Source organism: Aulonocara sp. 'chitande type north' Nkhata Bay, linkage group LG10, assembly GCF_057382095.1.
Source record: "Aulonocara sp. 'chitande type north' Nkhata Bay isolate Kocher_YH1m ecotype deep benthic linkage group LG10, A_spYH_male_GT1.1, whole genome shotgun sequence".
NCBI lineage: Eukaryota > Metazoa > Chordata > Actinopteri > Cichliformes > Cichlidae > Aulonocara > Aulonocara sp. 'chitande type north' Nkhata Bay.
The window spans coordinates 1,457,366-1,479,645 of NC_141353.1; the positions used below are offsets into that span (position 1 = coordinate 1,457,366).

Below are 22,280 nucleotides of genomic sequence, written 5' to 3' on the forward strand. Positions count from 1 at the left end.
GTCGCTAAGGGGTCTGAAAACTCGCTAAATATAGCGACAAAGTCGCTAAGTTGGCAACACTGCACACATGTTAACGAGGTGACAGTAACGGCACTTATGGCCGAGCACGTGCTTTTATAGGCTGCATATTACTCGGATGTGTTCACCATCTGGAAGCACGGCCTCTATGGGTGAAGACCTGCGGTGATTTGATTAGCTTCCAACAGATGTCTCTCTTGTCCAAAGTTGAAATCCTTTCCTTTCACTAAACGTCCTTGTTGACGATCCCTCTGGCGTCAAACTTTCCCTATTAAACATTGTCTTTCTGCTTTGTTTTCCACCAACTTCCGTCTCAAGTTTGTCTACCTTCACTCGCTGCTTCTTCACCCAGGCTCTGGCAGCAGAGACAGACTGTGTTTGGCCTGCTGACCCTGCTGACCCTCCTCTCCATTGCCTATCGTATTGAAGGAGCACACACCCAGGTGACTAAAACTCTGCACATATTGCATTTCTTGGCGTATCCTAACTATTCATATGCAAGGAGGTTATTAACGTAGTTGGTCCTGTGGCAGTCACTTTTTTGATGATTATATTTCCTCACCTTTAGCCCACCGCAGCACTGAATGCAACATGTATATTTGCTGCAGGGTTGTCCTGCCCGTGCATCCACATCAGCTGTAGAGTGCCTGAAATCTGTGGTTTCATCTGACAGTAGTATGTTGTTGTCTGACAGCTGATATTTGCATAAACGTGCTTGGTTGTATCTGCCAGTTTCTCATAAATATGCTTCTAAATGCCCAGATGCAGCATGCCGTGCTGTACAATCCCCCAGAGACGGCTCACATTTTTGCTGTTTTTAACGCCCCCTGGAATACGGGGGAAGAAAATCAGCGTTATTTACAGTCATGGAGTTGTGTAATCACTTCTCAGTAACTACATGTAACAATCTCCCTTGGCTGGCACTGCTTCCCCGAATCCTGCCAGTAAAGCCAGAGAGCGTATGTGCTGTTGTTGTGTTCCTGGGTTTCCTGGGAAATGGAGTCACTGGTCAGAGCCCCCACCCCACCTTCTCCCCCCTTCCCGTAATCTACACACTCCATGCTTCCCCCTGAAAACAACCTGCCCGGGCTTCCAGGAGGCGGTGTAAACAGCAGCGATAGATGGAGTGATAGTGGGGGATGAACAGAGAAGGAGAGATCTTGGCTTTCTTCTGTTTGCTTGTTGTGTAAGAGCTGGCTGCCACCAGGAAAGAATAATGGTGCTCTGTGCTGAACACTCCTACCCTACAGCTCTGTCCTTTAAACTCAACAACCTCAGGTTTCTCCCTCACTCTCCTTCCTCTCCCTCTTTCTTTCTCCCAGCCTTTAGAGGACCCTCTGTTTCACACACTCTCACCTCCTCTCACTCTGTCCCTTCCTTGCTCGCACTGTGCACACCCCCTCCCTCCCCTTCCCCTTTTCTTGTTTTCTTCACACTCTGTGCATGTGTCTCTGCCATGTGGTTGACCGTCCCTCTCTCTGGCCTCTGCAGTATGTGTGCTACATGGAGAAGAAGACGCTGTGGTGTGCCTACTGGGTCGGTCTGGGCATCCTCTCCTCTGTGGGTCTTGGCACTGGCTTGCACACTTTCCTCCTTTATCTGGTAAGACGGCATTTTGTGTGAGTGTTCACTCTTTCACGCTGCAGTTATTCACTTGTCTGTGCATGCCTGTGACAGGGCTCAGAGCCGCTGGATGATGGTGGTGCTGTGACGCAGGTATTAAAAAAGCTGGTTTTGATGCTGCTGTCAAGTAGTTGTTTTTAATAAGAGCACTGATAAAGAGATTTTGGCGTGAGTGTGCTAATGTGTGTTTGCGTGCGTCTGCGTTTCACAGTGAATAGGCGCTTTGGTAGCCACGCTGTTTTGACAGGCAGTCCAGGAACAATCGCACTCAGTGACCCCTCTGACTGAGTGCACATGAGGATAAAAACACTCTCCCTCCCCCGATCTGAGCTCTTTCTCTTTCCTTTCTCCCCACTTTCCTGCTCCCTACCGTGCCGCTCACTCTCACTTTCACTCCCTCTTCTTACTTTCTTCTTTGTGCCTCTCCTCGCCGCACACTCCCCGTTTTCTCTTCATCTCTCTTTTTAATCTAGTGCCAGGCGTGTTGGCTTTTGCGTCTCTAGCGCTGACGAGCGCAGGGTCCCCAAACATCTGCTTGTTTGACTACTCTCAGTCCATCTGTCATCAAGGAGTCCACCGTCACACTCTTGTGCCCTGACCCAGTGGAGCTGAACTGGAAACTTTGAAGTGCGTGTCCTCCATGCTGCTGTTTTTAAAAGCCAACTCTGGTGCTCTGAAATGTAATTTGAGAGGCGTTCCTCTGGTTTCTTTTAGTCCAATAGCGGTCCGGCTCACTTTCTTTGCCAGTAAGATGTCACCATCTAGTGAGCGTGGTCGTTACTGCAGGCGGTGGTGTCACCGGGTTCATGACAGAACTTGATGATCCTTGCTGGAGCGGCTCGTGCGCATTTTTATAGAGATTTGACTCATACTGTTGCTCGAGAGCTGATACTGTGATTTTTAACCAAAGAATTTCATGACTTAAAAAACAAATGTACAGAATTTCCAATAAAAATAGTTTGAACAGAATTACTTTTAAGCATTTAGTGTTTCACTGTAGGAAGGAAGTGCTGCTTACTGACAAACCTGCAATTTGTGATATGACTCCAACACTGACAAAAAACATCGTGATCAGGCAAGAATATTCAAACCAAGGCAAACAGGGATTTGCCAACAGATTACTTATTTCACGTCGCATTTGTGTCATTGGCTCCTATCCAAATTTTAATTGGTGTTGGCCAATCCAAAAAGTACAAAAGTGGCCTTGGAGAATTATAATTATGCGTCTTCTTTTCTGTAGAAGCGCTGCTAAATGAGCCGCGTCGATTACTCTGTGATTTTCTAGATTTCTGGGTCCTGAAAAAATATTTTTGACAAGTGGTAAGTGAGCACTGGAGAAAGCTAGCAGGCTTCTTGTTCTGTTTTTAGGAACTGGGTCAGTGATAGTAAGTGGGTCAAGTGCAAAGCACTCGCTAAGATGCCTCCACAAACTTTTAAGTCCAACACATGCTGCGTGACCTTTCTGGGCCTAGTTTCCATTGTGTTTATAAGCAGGAATGACAATTTGAAAAGGCAGAACTGGAGTTCATGTGAGCTCTCAGTGTTGATCACTACCAACAACATTTGGGAAAGACGCCACCGCTTGTAACGGAGGTGCTTCCTGTGACGAGCTGATAGATCAACGATTTTATGAAAGGATATTGATGGATATTAAACGTAGCCTTATTTAAAGAAAAACAATGACAAATATGTATTCAGCTTGTAAAAAGTGTGATGTTTACTCGAGTGGTGCTCTGACACATTTAAATTGTTGTCTAAAAAGACGAAATCAAGGATGATGCCACTTAAGGAATTTTAGACATTTTTAGATCTTTTCTGTCCTTTTATAGATTAAAATGATTCAGTAATTAAATCGTTGTTAGATGCAGATGATAAAAGTAATTGTATGCCAGCAGCTCTGCCTGAGAGCTGAGGTTATTTTCAGAGGTGTGGACTCGAGTCACATGACTTGGACTCGAGTCAGACTCGAGTCATTAATTTTATGACTTTAGACTTGACTTGAAAAAATGTTCTAAGACTTGTGACTTGACTTGGACTTTTACACCAATGACCTGGGACTTGAATTGGACTTGAACCGGTTTACTTGAAAAGACTTGATATTTTACCCCAAATATAAAATTTAACATGCATATTATATAGATATTGAAAATGTGACGTCATTCACGGGTAGAACCGCGAAGGATTCTGGGAACTCGTGGCAAGCGGTACTAGCGCACGCAGGCTTTCAATTGAAATCAGTTATACAGCGATAAAAAGAAACACAAAAATGTCAAGAAGCTGTTGTATCATTAACTGCAATAGCCGGTCGCATGACAGCCACGGGAAGCCGACGGGTAAAGAGATCGGTTGTTATCGGATTACGTCGTTGAAGAGAAATTGTTCAAGCCATGTTTCCGAAGTAACAAAGACGCGACGGATGGCCTGGATTGCAGCCATTCAAAGACAAAATATAACATCCCAGAACCCTCCAGCTCACAGGTTAATCTGCTCCAAGCATTTACACGAAGGTCAGTGTTTTTTAGTAGTTAATACGTCATTTTCATAACATAATTAGTGATATAGGTTACAAGCAAGTCTGGCGCTGAACAGAAATTGTCGCGCTATGCTCCTTTGTTTATTGTGCATAAATAGTAAATTGTCCTGACACAATATTGCGTTTCGCTTCTGTTATTATGGTACATTGACAAAAACATATACGTTTATTCACAGGATAAAACAGGTTTTTTGTATCACTAATTGCCCAGTACGATTACAGCATACAGTATTATTGTCACTGCTACATTTCTGTGATGCTACCAGAAATTATTTCCACTACTAATTAATTACCGTTGAGCTCAAAGGTCCTATTAATAAACGGTTAACGAATGTGTATTTATGAAGACGATTTGTGAGACTGGTAAACTTATGATACGTACGATGGTCTTTACTTTCTACACGGTGCATTTCAAGGTCCTGCACCCATCCGTCGGTAAACTGTACCTGGGATTGTTGCAGTGACCGGAAGTTACTAAACTTCACGAGTGTATGCACTCACAAGAACCGTATGATTATAAATATGCATATAAATATGCTACGATGAGATAGCTGACTTCATCTAACTAGCAAATGTTGTCCAGGCTACGTCGGTGATACAGTTTTTTTTAATGTGTATGATATTTTTGTCATGCGATTTTAAAGCTGGTCCTACAACCGCATCCAAGAATAACATGCAGCTTATCTCAGAACTGTCGGTGAAAATTATTCTTGGAGCTAGGTTTAATTGAGCTGCATTTTAAAGAGGTGCAATTTCACAATTTGTGTATATTTTCTAAGTTCACTATTTTGTCATGTGTTGAGAAAAACACAGATTTTAAAATTACATGGTCTAATATTTACATTTAGCATAACTGCAACATTATTTTTTCGTTTTTTTTTTTTTTTTAAAGACTCGAAAGGACTTGAAATTCAAAGTTTCAGACTTGTGACTTGACTCGGACTTTTACACCAGTGACTTGAGACTCGACTCTGACTTGCCTGACATTACTTGAGACTTGACTTGAGACTTGAGGATAAAGACTTGAGACTTACTTGAGACTTGCAAAACAATGACTTGGTCCCACCTCTGGTTATTTTAGTTCAAATTTAAATCTAAACATTAAAATTCAAATTTTTTTACAAACAATACTTTCCTGCTGTTTCAAAACAGCGCTGGGGGAACTACGGTGTGACTTTGTTTTTATTAAGTGTCAGTAGGTGGTGCAAGCGGCCTTAACATGTCTGTAATGCAGGAAAAGTCACACACATTCAGAATAGAGTTGTAATTTTGTATCCAGTTTTGCGGTTGTAAAAAAACATATTGTAAAACATTGTAGCTTCCTCACATATTCACATGAATGATGAGAAGTGTAATGTTAATGTAAAAAACGGTCTCTATAAAGAATAAACTGGACACTGATCTATTTATTTACTTAACAAATGTTTAACGGTGTCGTGTATATGAGCAGCCAGCGGGTAAAAATCACAGGACTGTAAAAGGTGCATCTTTATGTGAATTTGTAGAAAAATGTGCCTCCTTCAAAGTTTAAATGTCACCGAGGTCCCTTTCAGCACTGCTTTCATGTGACCCCACACATGACACTGTGGTTTCTATAACTTTTCTTTTTTACAAGTATTTCTCCTGCAGTAACTGTTACATTTTCCCATCAGCCACAGTGTTTACTCTGATGTAGGAAGTCGAAGAGGCGAGCTTTCGGTTGATATGCCGGTCCTATACTGCTAATAGATTAGCTGGAAATAAAACACCACATCATATATTATTAGGCTACTTCCTTCGAAACTGGCGGGAGGCAGTCAACATTGTGAAAACAGCACGGAGGCTCCAGCAGGGGGGGGTACTGAGCCTGTATAGGCAAACCAACCCAGTCAATGAAACCAGAACAGAAGTGGCAGCTCCTCTGTTCTCTGACATGGCCAATTGCTACCCCGTGTCTCCACTCTGTTTGCATCCTGCTGAGACTGTGGGAGATCATTGTGCGTGGTTCAGCACTGGTTAATGGAGAAAGATAAAAAGCTGCAACTCAGCCGTAGAAAAGGGGGAAAGGCACACTTGGCACATCATCAAGTGTACTTTATCCAGCTGCTCTGAGAAAGGAGGTCGTGGGTGGGTGCTCACAATGCAGACTATGAAAGCGGCCGCAAAGGCGTTACAAAAGTGCACGTGTGTGTACACTTTAAGTCCTGCACCTGTGCACACGTCCACCGAAACGACTGTGGCGATCGCTGTGACGAGCGGGACCAGCTTTCGTCCCGGCTCACTTTTTAAAGTTATGAGTGACGAGTCTTGTCACTGCTGTGTGAGTTCTCACTGAGACGGGGTTCACATAGAAAGCTGGGGAACGTCGTAAATACTTTAGAAGAGAGCTCATCTGAGTCATCCACCATTAAATTACCTTCAGTAATGACTGTTGCCATTAAGTCATTATGGGCAGCATGAAAATGATTGCGCTCGATGTTAAGTCAACAGAAACAATGAATTAAAGTCATTATAATCGAAGCACATTTCTGTTTACATAATAACAACTCGGGTCGTCTTTTTTTTGCAGCTTCTGTCTTTACTTTGTGACTGAGAGGTGCAAACACGTGCACACATTTGAGCAGTTAGAAGGAGAAACGAGTCGACAACAAAAAATACATGTTTGTATACGACTTATCATTTGTTTTCCAAACAATGTGAATAAATAAAACCAGCGGATCGTCTAAATAAATGAACATTGTGTAGTTTTCTATATTGAGATTCTTCTAGGATTGCTAAATTATAGGTTGCACAGGAGGTTTGTGCAGAATATACAGAGTTTCCCCAGCAACCCTCCTAAAATTAAGTTTTGTCTGTGGGCAATTACCAGGAGCAAAGCTTTAATTAGTGCCAACTATCACTGAGTGCTGAGCAGGTCTGCGAGCGTGGCTTCCACACACTGGCCCGAGTTGTCGTCGCTGCCACTGTCGCACAGTTTTATGGATCAGCTGCTGTTGTATAGTTAAGTGCGGTCCGCTAATAAAGCCAGTGTACTGAGCTAATAACTGGGTCGTGTGTTCCTGAGATACCGTAGCGCTCACTCTCCTGGCCACTGTGGAGCTGGTGCATGATGCGAGTCCTGCTGTCATCCAGCAAACAATAGGAAACCTTCACCTTCACCTAGACAGAAACCTGGGTGCTTTGTTTGAGCTGTGATTCACGCTGCTCGGCAGTCGGACCTGGTCTAAATTTTCCACTGCTTGTTTTTTTTTTTTCCCGTGTGTGTGTGTGTGTGTGTGTGTGTGTGTGTGAAGCTGTTTGAGAGCTGATTAGCTGAGGGAGCTCCTGGGACAGCTGTAAAGGTAACCTTCTAATTCGTGGGGTTTAATTTGTATGTAAAAGTTGCCATGAAAGAAGTTGCTTGGCTCTACCCACACATGTTCAAACATGACCGGCACATTATTTCTCTGTTCGCCAAAGAGACGACTGATACGTTGCATACTCATGAACCAGAACATGGGTGACACATCAGGATCGAGTTCAGTTTCTTGAAAAGGTGCTGTTGACTCACTGCTGCTCTGAAGTAATGGATCTTTCCCTTTAATTGCAACGCCTCTTAAATTCAGTTTAAAGCCATTCATTTTTAACTACATCTCGATAGTGTGTACACTGCAGCTGTTACAGAAATGACTGAAACTGGAATATAACTGCAAACAAGACTTTTACTTCCTGTGGGGAAAAAACGGGAAAAATTTGTGAGAAGTACGCAGCACAATTGCTTTCATTCATGACTTTTAAGTAATTCGTTTCCTTCATTAGTTTGGAGACATAAATATGCCCAAACATCTTGTGACTTACTCATCTTCACCAAAGTTTTTCAAAAAGAATACCAGAGAGGGGTGTGTGTGTGTGTGTGTGTGTGTGTGTGTGTGTGTGTGTGTGTGTGTGTGTGTGTGTGTGTGTGTGTGGTATTTCTAATGGCTTCTCCGTCCTAACTGTCTCACCTCAGCTATCTAAAGCATGCGTCTCTCTGTGTCTTAGAGGCCCCAGGAGTCTTGGTAATACTAAGTACAACAACTATTCGTTCTGAAACGCACACACACGCACCCACACACAGTCGCACCCACACACAGCCACAGGAAGCAAACCCTGGGCCAAAGTGGGCTTAGTGTGTAGCCAGTCTGGAATGGCACCAACAAACCCCAGAACAAGCCAAACCTGACCAGACCAAACCAGAGCTCTGCTGGCAGACTGGCTGTTGAGCTTTTTTCAAGCATAGTTTTGTTATGAAATTCTTTCATAAAGGTCACTCGGTGCTTTTCATTCATGCACCCTCAGGTGGATCTGTTGGGCCGGCGCTCACTCGTACTCCATGTTCTGCAGATAAGGACTCTCTCTGGGTACCAGGAGTCTGTCTTCCTGCGTTAGTGATATTTGTACATCGTGCTTTAATTATAAATGACAATGAAAGATACATTTTAGTTGGTGTTGGTGTGGAGAGTAACCTTCAGTAATAGTAATAAATCACACAGCAATAGTTCATTCATGTAGCTGTAAAAAGCATGGTAATATGTTAAGTAATCCAAAGTGTTCAGAATAGTTACTCTCACTGAATAACGTAACAGAATACGTTACAAAATACATTTTGGGGCATGTAATCTGTAATCTGTAGTGGAATACATTTTAAAGTAACCTTCCCAACACTGGATTATATAAACAAATAATTACAATTTCTCCACTATCAGTGATACTTGTGATATGGGCCAATTAAAATCTTTCCAAATTAAAAAACGCTTTCATTGGACTCTAAACTTGGTTACTTTCGGTCAGATTTAATATTTAATTTAATCAATTTTAATGTGATTTAATTTCAAGTGCAAAAGCAAAAATGCAGCAAACTTGTTTTTCATTCTGAACATTTGTTTTGCTGCTCAGACGTTAGAAGAACAAACTCCTTCAACCGTAATCGATTTAAAACAACAAATCTGGATCCTGGTAAAAATATTGAATCCAGCGTATTAACTATAAATTTAGTCTAAAAGCATTTGAATTGATTGAAGCTGATTCTGTTTAAACTTTGTTTCTGTGAGTGTTTCTCAACACAGAGTCCTGTGGTTGGATGTGTGTGTGTACTCCCCCCCTCCCTGCTCCATCACTGGCCTCTCTCCCGAGCTCTCTTGCCTCCCTCAGAGATCCCAACCACGGCTTCTTCAGAACGAACTAACCTCTAATGTTTGTCCTGCGCTGCCTCCAGCAGTCTCCACTGTAAGAAGCGGTGAGCAGGTTATGCTGGCTGGACCATGTCTAATGTTCTTAAATGGCCCTTAACAACCACAGTGACCTGTTAATAACTGGACTATCGTGCGGTCGTGGTCACTGAAAAGTGCTCAGTTTATGGTCACCCATTAATGTCCTGTTTGGGCCACGAAAGCGTCTGCATTTGCCACTATAGACCAACAAGGAGTCGGCTCTGTGACTGGTGGCTGGAACAGTGATTTGACATTTGATTTGTGAGAAGAAAATATGCGATTTTTATTAGTGAACAATTTTAAAATACCAAAAATGGAGGAGAAGGAGAATAATGTGTGTTTATATATGATCTGCAAATGTGCTGGTCGTGTGTCGCTGCGTGCTAATGGGAACACAGTGTTGTCATGCACTGTGACGAATAATGAAACTTATAATAATGTACCGTTCGCTTATGAATGAATAAAACGTAGAGTCCACTACATTCTCACATGAAGTCATCATGTTAGGCTCTCTGCATACATTCTTCTATGTATATATCTGTGAACCACAGACTACATATAACAGATATCAGCCATTGTTTATGGGATGCTACACTTTGCTGCCTACATTTTGTTTTTCTAACTCCAGAAATATTTAGGTTTAACGTAGCAGGAGGCAAACTGAATGACTGACCACACCTGTGCAGGTTGGTTTCCAGGCAGGCTCAGAGTTTGATGCTCTGAATTCCACAAAAACATGACACTAAGCTGAGTTACAGTTACAGAACTGGTGTCTGTGCTCAGACTGTCTGTGTCATCGTTCTCTGGCTGTCGGTTTATGTTATTTGTACAGTTATATTATTGTAATGACAATAAAAACTTTCAATTCAATTAAAACAAACAAAGGGCTCCTAAAAATATCCAAGTCTCCACTTAGAATGATGTTTGTGTCTTTGTTACCAGCATCAGGGGTAAAAAGGGTCTGCGGCTCACACTGACTTTAGATTTTAAAAATCCCACACTGATATATTTTGTTTCATTTGACACTTGCTCTATGTTTCGACCGTGCACTCCCACTCCCTCTATATTTATGATATGGTCACCACGCATTCAGACACACACCCCAGATCCAAAGCGAGTCCAGTCTCATACCCAGGAGTGGGGATCCCAGGCACTGGTTTCTGCACGTCACCACAGGAATGCCAGCAATGCTCCAGTATGGATCCCATTGTGTCAGAAAGGAGCTTTGTCAGAACTGATGTGTAATATGGTGGCTGCAAACGTCTTCAGCACTGGGCAGATGTCAAAACAAACATGGAGGTAGAAGAGTGACTTGGGTAGAATTATTTGTTTAGTGTTATCATTGTTAACCTGCTGAGACCTGAACTCTTTCGTGGCATTTTGACTTTCTCTTTGCTGTTTGGGCTGATTGGGGCCTGATTCACGTAAAAACAAAGAATTACCTGATTTCTTTTTTTTAACTTGATTTTTGTTTCTGAGAGAAATGAGATCCACATACATTCACTTTAACTTTTGATCGCACAGGGGCAGGATAACGTCCTCGTAAGTGGATATCAGGCCCTTGTAGAGCAAGATTTAGTATTTTGGTCTGAACAACCCAAAATGTGACGTCCACATACGTGGACGCAGGTCCTAGGAGGTTAATAGTGATCGGCACAGAAGAACGCTTTCTTGGGAAAATTCCTGTGTATTTACTACTATCGGCATATTTGTTCATATGTGTCATCGAGTCAAAGGCCAAACGAGACGGAGAGCAGCTCCCTGACAGTCGTGGGTTGGGCCGTAGATTAATATTGAATCACCTGGACAACATGAGAGGACTGGACTTTTGTGTAAGCTGAGAAGCGGTGACACAGCAACGGCTGAGAGCGAGAGACTTCTCGCAGTCACTCCGTTGGCAGGCTCTCTGTGTGTGTTTGGTAAACAAACGTTACCCAAGATAGAGCAGGGAGGTGTGAACAAGAGGAATTTTTTCTTTCCTGTCCACAAAAACATCTTGCTTGATGACTTTGTCTGCACACATGAGTTGTGTTAAGTATCTGAGGCTGGAGAGTCGGTGAGGCAGGAAATGAGCCAGGGGAGGATCCAGGCTGACTGGGTCAGTGCTGGGAGTTTCTAGGCTTCTCTTTCTGGGTCACTAAAGATTTTCCTCATTTGTCTTGTGCTTTGGTAACCAGTGCATGAGCATCCATTTTCCCCTGCAGGTCCTGGGAGGCTGATATGAAGTGTTAGTGTGACTAACATTTGTGTCATCTAAGAGGGCACAGTTCCTAGAGAAGACATGGCAGCTTCCTGTTGCCTCACACACGCCGCTCTCCTGCCCTCCCACGTTCCACTCTGTCCTGTCCTGCCTTGTCCCATGCAGCTTCGGAAGTTCCACCCCCACCCTGGGCTTGCCAGATTGCTTTTGTGCTGCATTGCGTGATGCCAAACTGCCCCTGTGCGTCACTGGGAGCACCCTTCCTTCACACACACACAGACATTGTAAATACATGCTGCTTTGTCACACCGTCCTACTCGTGGGCTTGTCTTTATTTGTATTAGAGAGACGGTTGGGTAGTAACTGGTAATGCAAAGGTTTTGCTTTATATCACATGTGCATATATTAGTGGGAATATTTTTTTTAAGTTCACTTGGTGACCTACAAAGTAACTGACTGCATTTTTTAAAGTTAGCCGTCCTCTCCTGTTTGTAGAAAACTGGATCAAGATGATCTTATCATCCTGTACAGAATAACCACCAACCCTTTGTTTCTGTGTCATTTTCAGATAGCAAACTTTAAAAAGCGGATTTCTTTCACACTTTTTGTCTTCAGCCAGCAGAGCCTCGGCAGAACAGCACGTCGATTCAAACAGTAACAAAGTCAAATGAATCCTTTTTATTAAGAGCTCTTTGCCTTAAATTGCTTCTGTTTAAGTCAAATGTCATCATGACAGAAATGTGGTGAATGTTTGTTTTGATATTACCGAGTTTAAGTCTCAGTCTCCACAGGAGCATTCTGGGGGGGGGCAGGAGCATTCTGGGGGGGGCAGGAGCATTCTGGGGGGGCAGGAGCATTCTGGGTGCTGGGGCAGGAGCATGCACACGTCTCTATACTCCTGGAAGCCTCACTGAGGCAGAAATGGAAACCAGAGCAAAGACGGCAGGTCTTTAGCGTCGCTCCTGTCGGGCAGCAGCACATCCAGAACGTGGGACGATTTTCTTTTTCCTTCATTATTATTACTTAATTATTGTAATTGCGCGTGTACAGGTATGGCTACACGTTACTGGATGTATTGATCAGTGGGAAACGCTGGTCACCAGCTTAGAAACTGTTGTGTTAATGAAACACACCAGAGCTGCTCTCTTTTTGTTTCTTTGAATACCACAAAGCAAACCCTGTAAAAGTTACTGGAACAAATAAATAAAAAAGTGTTTTTTGTTTTGTTTTTTAATGTTGTTTATTTTGTCCAATGAGCTGTTTTTTGTTTTTTTTCCAAAGCAATACTTTGATCTTATTGGCGTTTTTTCATTTTTGTGTTTTTCTGGATCCAAAGTTGAACCCGTGCACCACCAAACTCATATAGTTGGCCACATACAGCCCACTTTAATCTTTAGTGAGCAGACCAGTGAAAATCATCTTTCTTTCACTGTACAGACGTTTATTTGCACATTTAATACCGAAGATATTTTAATATTAGAAAAAGACGTGCAAATGTGTGCTATTTCTGTACACGGCAGAGAAATGCTGCTGTAGTTCATACATTGTAAGAAATGTGTGAAACTGCAGACATGTTTACATATTGACTGTCATAAATAATTATGAAACTGAAAGTTTTTATTAAAAATAACTCTCCCAGTAAAACCACATTTTTCTGCCTTTTAATTGTTCATCTATTATCTACCTCCTGTGGTTTGGTATGAATGAGCTCTTTGTTTATCAGAAAAGCTGTAAAAATGATGAAAATACAGTTAGAAGAGCAAAATGACTCGATTGGACGAGTCAGGCTGACCTCGGGGTTTTTTACACGTCACCCTGAACTGTTCCCAAAATCGTTCATCTTTTTTTGCGCTGCCAAACTTGGTGGGTGAGTAAGTACAGAGATGTCGAGTGTGTGCGCACCAAACGGTTTCTCAGCTTTGGTTTCCACCTTTGATCGTTTCCATGTGGGGCCCTCCACTCTGGTGCTGACACTTTTAGTTTGAAAGGGCAACTCAAACGTGATCATAGCTTTGCTTTTCAACATTTCCTACTGGCATCACACAGCAAGGAAAGACGGAAGAGTCACTCGTCATGCTAGTTTGCAGTCAAACGTTCCCCATCTTTATAAAACACAGGAGCGATACTGGCCCACGGATAACTGCCTTTCTGTTCCTCAGTATTTGACTCAATCGGTGTCTATGCTAATAACAAAGGGGTCTTCCTCTCTGACTCAGGTAGACTTACTCCCACTCTTTTTTCCCTTTTCACTTTATCTTCCTTTCTTCTCCGCCTCTATCTCTGTCTTTCTCTTTTTCCAGGGACCACACATAGCATCGGTGACCCTGGCGGCCTACGAGTGCGGCTCTGTGGATTTCCCCGAGCCACCGTATCCAGAACAAATAGTTTGTCCCCAACAGGAAGCACCAGCATCAGATTCTGGTGCTGAGCAGGTGGGTGTGGAAGCTGTGGGGTCAGAGACGCTCCAGGGAAAAGTCTCACTGTGGACCATCCTCTCTAAAGTCCGTCTGGAAGCTTGTATGTGGGTGAGTGTGTGTTACACGTCAGGCACCGTCAGCTGTGGACATTACAGATGAGAACATTTTAAAAACCTTTCGTTCCGTTTCAGTCACAGTTTGCAGCAACCTTTCATATTAGCCACAGCTCGTAGCAGTGTTCAGTGTTTGTGATGCTTACAGGGGGATATCTCATGTCTGCTAAATGTCAGTTTCTCATGAACTAAGAAAAAACCATCTTTGTAGACGTATTCAGTGGGTGTCGTTACGCAGAATCGCACCAAAACCTGAAGGACAGCACGCTCAAAACTTGGTGAAGATCGAATCCTAATACAGACTATTTAAACTCTTTGGCGCCATTCTGGCCATATCAAAGGTTATGCTAATTTATGCTAATTAACTTGCATTTTTTTACCTTTCACACTCAAAGCAGAAACGACACAAAGGTGCATTAAAACTGGGTGCAAATGTATTCATTGATAACTGGTCTGCTTGGAAAACCCCTGCTCCTTCCTGTGAATTTCCCCTAACCAGCATCGATGGTTTCACACCTCTAACCAACCCTGCGGCTGCAAAGACCAACATCTCTTTTTTTCAATCGATGAGGTTTTTTTCAGACGTGCGTCAGAAACATTTTTATCTCTTTATATGAAAACAGCTGCTTTTCAAACACTTGGAGGTCTCGTATTAGCAGCGTCCACTTCCAGAGCGCGTGGGTCTGCGTGAGTTTTTATAAAGTCACTGACGATAACTTGCACACAAAAACACAACAGTCACGCTCGATTATGTGCGCTTTAGTTTACGTTTTCTCAGTGACGTGTGGACCTGCTGAACATTCGGAGAATAGAGAACTTGGCGTCTGACACATTAGATGACTTTGATCATTGTTGTCCATTTCCCTTTTCCTCTTAATGTGGAAGGTTCAGAGATGAGGGGGAAATGCATGTTATCAGCTACGAGGCTTTACTGGAACTGGGCTCCCTGCTCAGACCGGCGTTCGTTACGTAACTTTATTTTATATAATTATGCAGTTCTGGTCCTTTGACTTGATCTTTATTTGATCCGTTTTCACTTTAAACGTCCCCTCCAACCTTCCACTTTGTGTTACCATATATGTGTACACACACCGATCCAGCATGTAAAAAAAAAAGGTGTGCATGTTTTATTAATTGGTGCAGCACGGTCGTTTCTCTGCTTTCAAAATGGAGTCGCATTTTTCTCCCAGTCGAGCTGCAGCATCGTGTTACGAGCAGCGATATCCAAGTGTGTGTTGGCGGGGGGGGGGTGCTATCCAATCCCCTCGGATGCATAACCACCCACTACCAACCAACCACTGCCCCTTTGTAACCTCAGCCTGGCACGACCTCGGCCGAGGCTTGTCGGCGATTCAGTTGGAAACACCTGTCGCACCCACGGCTTCAAAGCGCCCACGTCAACATTTCCCCTCCTCCTCCCACCTTGTGGATACGTCGCTGATGAGACGCGTGTGATTCCCCTCCTACCTTCTCTGTCCTCTTTGTTGTCTCTTCTTCTCTGTGCTCGGTGGACAGAGAAGCTCAGAGGTCCACTTTAAGAGCGGCGCCGTGCAGGTAGACGCGTTTCGCTGCCCCCCACACAAACCCACACGGCCACAATGCTCACACACAGAGGCAGAGCTGCTGAATGGAGCAGCTGCCAGGGAGATTAAGACACATCTCCATTATGAGGAAAAAAACTGGCACATTTCATCAAAGACTCCAGTGTTAACAAGAGAACAGGGTGTCCAGATTAAAGATCGAGTTTGCCAGGTTTGGGGATAGCACCGCCTCCCGAGAATGATTGTTTGGGCTTGTTGTTGCTGCCATGGTTGCTAACTACCTACTAATCATCTTCTGGCTCCAGCCATCCAGCAACATACAAGTAATGTGCCTGCGATTAGTCAGTTATATCCTTCTGGGGGAGAAGTTGTTTTGTGTTCCAATGAGACGACTGAAGTGCAAAAGGATTTTTTCTTCTTTTCGTTGCTGTCGGTGCATCGAAGGGTGTCGGGATGTGGTAAATCTCGAAATCACCCATTTGTCATCTGAAACTTAAACTAACTGTATCTTCTTGTCCCCGGCTTTGCGCATACTTTTCCTTTGTGCCTGGAAACATTAAACTAATGAGCTGTGAGCAACTCCAAAAACGCAGCATTTCTTGGCGGCTGTTTTCATTGTGTTAATTAAGTCTGTAACCCTCACCCGCTCTCTCCCCCCTCCGAACTCCTGCCCTGTTCTCATGTTTTGGTGGATGAACTTGGTGAACCGACTGAAGTGCTGAGGATTTATTTCCCCCCCAAATCACTTCCGCTTTCTTCCTGTTAAGCCCCCTACAATCACACAATCATATGGCTACAAGCTCATTGTCGCTGTCGGACTTGGATGTTCTGGTTGCTTGGACGAGCTCCCTCTCCCCCAGATTTGTTAGCGCATCTTAAATTTTCTTGAAAAGGTTGCAGATTGGAGAGGAGGAGCCAGGAGTTTCACACACCCTGGACCCGTGTTTAACGTATCCATGATTGTTTAATAATCTGCCGGATTTATTTCTTGTAAATCTTTTCCGTTTTATTCCCATTAAGCGCACTGATCTCAAATCCCCGACCTCAAGCATCGCAAGCTGCTTTGCATAGTGGATATTGATATTTCATGTCTATTAACCGTCTGAAGGCAAGAAAAACATGGAATGATTTAGCGTAGCAAAAAGTCATTTCACAGCCAGATGTCTTGAGGCATAATTAATATTTAAAGCTGTGGCATCACTTAACCGCAGATCTTGGATACAGTATAAGTGTTTTTAATAACTGCGCTCTACATCTGAGATATCTGTCCAGAAGCTCTGTCGATTGCAGATTTTGACATAACAGAAGTGTGTGTTATATATGAAATCACACGATGAGTATAAACATGAATGAAACGTGTGTGAACAGGGTGTGGGCACAGCCATCGGAGAGCTGCCTCCGTACTTCATGGCGCGAGCGGCTCGGCTGTCTGGCACTGAACCCGATGATGAGGATTACCAGGAGTTTGAGGAAATGCTGGACCAGGCAGAGGCCACGCAGGTGACACGCTGCTCATCTCAGACTCATCATCTTCATCATCATTCTCTGTAATCAAACTTCCCCTCTCCTACCTCCTTCTTTCCTGCATCGCACATCTTTCTGTCGTTTCCTCTCCGCTCGTTTGCCTTCATCACTCCATCACATTTTTTTTGCTCTATACCAAAAGTCACGTCTGATGTGGCAAATTTGCTTTTGTAACCTGCGTGTGTTTGTGTTTGATCCTCCCCTCGGTGTCTCAAGACTGCAGCGCTTTCACAATGCTGTGACTAAGGGAACAGCAATGATGCACTAGAGTAAAATGTTCCCGCGATATCCGGGCCCTCGTTGAGTAATTTCCTGTTTGACTTTGGGTTTTTTGGGTTCTCATGTCTAACATCTCTGCAAATGTTTCAACAATGCCTAACAACTCTGTCTAAATATTTATTTTTCCACCCTCTTGCGATTATGAATAGAGGGAGAGGAATGAACAGAAACATGCATGTGGATTTCCAAAGGCTTGTCATGTGTATGTCCATCGTCAGTCAAAGGCTGCGGTAGGTCAGGTGGATAAAACGACCAGCAGCTGAAGCGAGCTGCAGCCGACTCACTCATTTTCTCTGCTTTGAGCTGCGAGCAATAACTTTATTTTTTAATGAGGGTGTCTCAGATATTAAAGGACTGCTACGTGTTCAGTGTCCGTTTCATCTTTTGAAGCATGCGTGTAGGATCTGTGACTTGTTCAGCCACAGTTGCATTCTGGGTAATTAAATAAGTAAGTAAAGTTTATTTATTAAGCACTTTTCATAGACAGGTAGTCACAAAGCGCTGCACACAGAGATGAAAATAAACAGTACGATAAATAGAAAAATGCACAATATAGAGTTTAAATGTAAATTAAAAATATAAAAATGTAAAAAGCGTTGGTCAACAGAAAGCTTGTTTAAACAGTAAAGTTTTAACTGCTTTTTAAAGGATTCCACAGAGTCAACCAAACGTAGTTGTAGAGGCAGACTGGTCCACAGCCCTGGTGCCACAGACTGAAAGGCTCCGCCCCCTTTCCTCTTCAGACGAGCACTGGATTTAATTGTAACATGGCCGACATACGGACCTCTGGCCATAACTGACAAAATGCTTTTTAGCACTTTTTTTTTTTTAGCACATTTTAATGAATTATTTTTCATCTGTATTTACAAAAATATATTTTCAAAGGTCACCATATTTTTTTCTGTAAGGTATAGAGTAATTGTTTTAAAATAAAAGGTTAACCTCCTAAGACCCGAACTCTTCCACAGCAGCATTTTTAATTTCTCTCTGATATTTGGGCTGATTGGGACCTGATGAATGTAAAAACATGAATAAAAAAAAATTAATGTAACCTCATTTTTGTTTCTAAGAAAAATCAGAGCCACATCCGAGGATATTCGTTTAAAATTTCGATAGAACAGTAGCAGGATAACGTCCTTGTTAGTGGATATCAGGCCCTTGTAGAGCAAAATTGAGTATTTTGGTCTAAATAACCCAAAATGTGACTTTTTTTTTTTTTTTAAATGAGTGTACGTGATGTGTTGGTTGTATGTTTGTTGTTTGTTTTGACATACTGCGAATCAATTTCCCATCAGGGACAATAAAGTTACCATTGACATATGTGGACGCAGGTCCTTGGAGGTTAAAAATTGTTATTTCCACCTTATTGAATTTAAATCAGGGCCAATTTGTTGTAGTTAAACACAAGTTGTTTTTTTTTTTTTTAAATGAGCAATTTAAAAATGTAATTTTTTTCTTTTATATCAATTTAATAAGTAATAAGTTGCAGCTTTCAGCACTATTGTAACACAGAGGAGCTACGCAGGTTTGAACTTTGATCTTTCTTTTTCTTCTCGTTCTACCTGATCAGCTTAAACCACGTTGTACCTGTTACGCCTTCAGCTGGCTGAAGTAGTAATCGGTGATTAGTTGTCACAAATGAACTTTGAAGTCAATAATTACAACATATTTAACGACGTGTGGTTCCTGAGACGAGCCGCTGTTTCCATTATCAGCGACTTCAACAAATGTGGACGAGGGCTGCGCTGACACAGACATCAAATTCGTAAAGCTCTGAATATTCACAGATATGTACATGTGCTTTCTTTTCATGAGCTTTATCATTCAGATTTGTGGTTTTTATGAACTCAGTGCTTTTCCTTGGGCATAAATATATTTAGACTGGAGTCATTTAGCATATAAATCAAAGTTTGTTGTCAGTGCAACAACGGCGCAGCAGCACGCTTTGATCGAATGCTGAATTTTGCCGTTAAAACAGAGAAAAGCAAAACAGCAACTTCAAAATATTTTGATATTAAAATGAAATGTGTTTCAGTCATGAAAGCATCCAGTCTGCATGTGGATGCACTCGTTAGGTCAATGTGAGCTCAGGAGTTTCCTTTTGCACCACGTCAGGCTGTTCTCCTCACTTTGCATCTCTCTCTCCCCTCCTCTCTTTCTCTCTCGCTCGCTCTGTTCTGTGATATGTGGTAACTGTGTGTTTGTGTATATATGTAATGTGAACTTTGATAGCAGCTGGAGGCGGGTTGCTTGCACCAGCACAGACCTGCTGCATACGGAAACGTTTTTTCTCTCACCGGGGCTTTTACTGTTGCTCGGATGTTCTTGGGATTCCCTCTTTGGCTCACGGACATCCCACAACACGTCTCTTTTTTTTCTTTTTCCTCGTCCACCATTTAGCCTTTTATTAACTGACGTCGTTTTATTGTGGACGTTGGCGTTCATCTGCTGTGGAATAGCTTTTTTAAATGATATATTACCAGCTGAGCATTAACGGCAGCGGTGGAAACCGACTCCACTGCGACTGGAAGGGACAAACTATCACTGCATTGTTTATGAGACAGGAAGTGGTTAAATTTTTCATGAAGGAAGTGACCCCCTCTAACCCTTACCCCGTTCCACATACGTACCCCCCCACCCGCCTCCCAAAAACCCCAAACACACACAATAGCACACGCTCCCCCCTGTGGCAGCAGAGTCGGACTAAGATGCTTTGTACCCCCCATCAGTAAGACAGGTTTCTCAGGTGCCAGCATTTTGACTCAAACCCGCTGGTATTTCTCCCACCCTGCACGTGCCAACTTCCTGCCACAAGTGCACGTGATGCGCAGCAACAAAGCACTCTGGGTTTTTCCTCATTCATTCAACAGAAGAATAATGAAGTCATGCCTTTTCTAACGGCTCCAGACGCTGATGTCATGAACATCAGTTTTTTCCCTGCTTAAATCAAGCTCCGTGTGAGTGAGAGCACCAGAGAGGAATCCTCAGCACTGACACGGACCGTAGCAGAACATCCTGCTGGGCTTGGATCTCTTATAACTTCATTAGAAATGACTTCCTGTTGAAGGGCTTTTTTTCCTTCGTCTGGCATTGAAAGCGTTAACAGGCTGCGAATTCTTGATTGCCAACTCCCAGGATCCTATCTCCTGTAACTCAAATCAGGGCCATCTGCGCTGGGCGTATGCCTGCCTTCCCCCCTGGCCTACTGCACTCAAAGGCTCTCTGTGCTGTGGTTTGCCCAGCCTTGTCACGTGACTTCTCTGAAAGTGCCCCCTCCCTCCTCCTCCCTCTTTATTTCCAGTAAACTGTTTGAAAGGAGGGGGGTGAGTCAGAGTAAAACCAGCTTCCCTTTAACCACAGCTTGTTAAAGAATTTGTCAACGTGGACTCAGGGTGTGTGTGTGTGTGCGTGTGTGTGTGTGTGTGTGTGTGTGTGTGTTGTGCCATTGGACAGATTTGAATTTGTACCTCTTGGTTTTTTTGTTTTTTTTGAAAGGCGACTATAGCTTCGATTGCATCAAGAGTCCTTAATCACTTCACTTCCTGTGCCAGACAGAGCGGGCGCAGGCTTGTCAGGAGTTAATGAGATGAACTTTAGCCGTCTTCATGTCGGGGGGCTCGCGAGCGCTCTGGAGATGTCTTCTATGTAGAAGAAAAAAATGTGCGTGGGTGTTGACTTGTGTATAGGCTATGCATAGATTTTTCCTTGTGTGACACTTTGATTTTCCACATGGAGCAGATTGCCTGGTCACTGCCTGCTTTTTGTCCATCTGAACTCTGTCCCTCAAAAGTCAAAACAAAGTGATCGCTTCGTCGACTTTTCCACAATGAAAAGTCCGCAGGACGTCAGACCATGTTCACTAAAAACAATGGAGCGATCCAGTATATTATAATATTATTCTTATTATATAATGCTCTCTCCTTTCGATATCTAATTCAAAAAAGTAAACAGACTCAAACCAGCTTGAACTGAGTGCAGCTGAGTCCTTACGTTTGAGGAGTTTCTTTTTATTTGGCCACCTGCTTGAATTATCTGCAAATCATCCACAATCATCCACTGGTCAAATCATCTTAAGGCTGTAAAATGTAAATGTTCATAAAACATTACAGACCGAAACCTGTGAAAAGAGGCGTCTGACTCGCCTATAATTTGGTTCTTAAACGAGGACTTGACTGGTCGGATCATCTCGAGTAACAAATCAAATGTGGTTTTGTGTCCTTGTGTGGTGACTGAAGGTTGCTGAGTAAAGATTTGTGCTGAGCAGCCAAAGCTGGAACCAAAGCTCCCTCCTTTCATGACGCTGCACCCTGACACCATCTCAGCAGATGTCACCGCTGCTAAGCCAGCCTGGCAGGTCGGAGGACGCTGTATGTGTTGGTAATAAGCTGCCAACAACAAAGACGGGCACTTCCCTGGTCCAGAAACAGAGTTGTGTCCATAGTTGTGCTACAGTAAATCAGTGTCACAGCCTCTCCTCACCTCCTAAGGGACCCTCTGTTCACACTGATATATACTCTGGTAGTGCACACCTAACACCTAACAGCACCTAATGTAAACAATGCGTGCGTCAAGATATGGTGAATGAACGGGACTCGAGGCTGCGTGTGTGCGGCGCCCAGCGGCACTGTAGGATGCATTAACAGCCACAGATGTCAGGTATCCAGACACGGTCGTCAGCAGTTCAGCTATAAACCAGCCGTACACATTCCTTCCTTCCCCCTGTCTCCCACCAGCTGAGCATTTCTCTCTCTCTCTCTCTCACACACACACACACACACACACACACACACACACACACACACACACACACAGGCTAGAATTAAAA

General features: G+C 43.2%; 1 protein-coding gene across 2 annotated transcripts in view; it reads left to right on the forward strand.

Annotated features, from left to right (window-relative positions):
* Positions 1-22,280, forward strand: part of LOC147319981 (vacuole membrane protein 1-like) — a 51,384-nt gene that overhangs the window by 6,748 nt on the left and 22,356 nt on the right. For both annotated transcript variants that reach the window (XM_086307748.1, XM_086307747.1), the window contains 4 exons: positions 371-461; positions 1,510-1,620; positions 13,882-14,106; positions 17,021-17,152. In XM_086307748.1, coding sequence (XP_086163874.1) covers positions 371-461; positions 1,510-1,620; positions 13,882-14,106; positions 17,021-17,152 — 559 coding nt within the window. The remainder of the gene's footprint in view (positions 1-370; positions 462-1,509; positions 1,621-13,881; positions 14,107-17,020; positions 17,153-22,280) is intronic.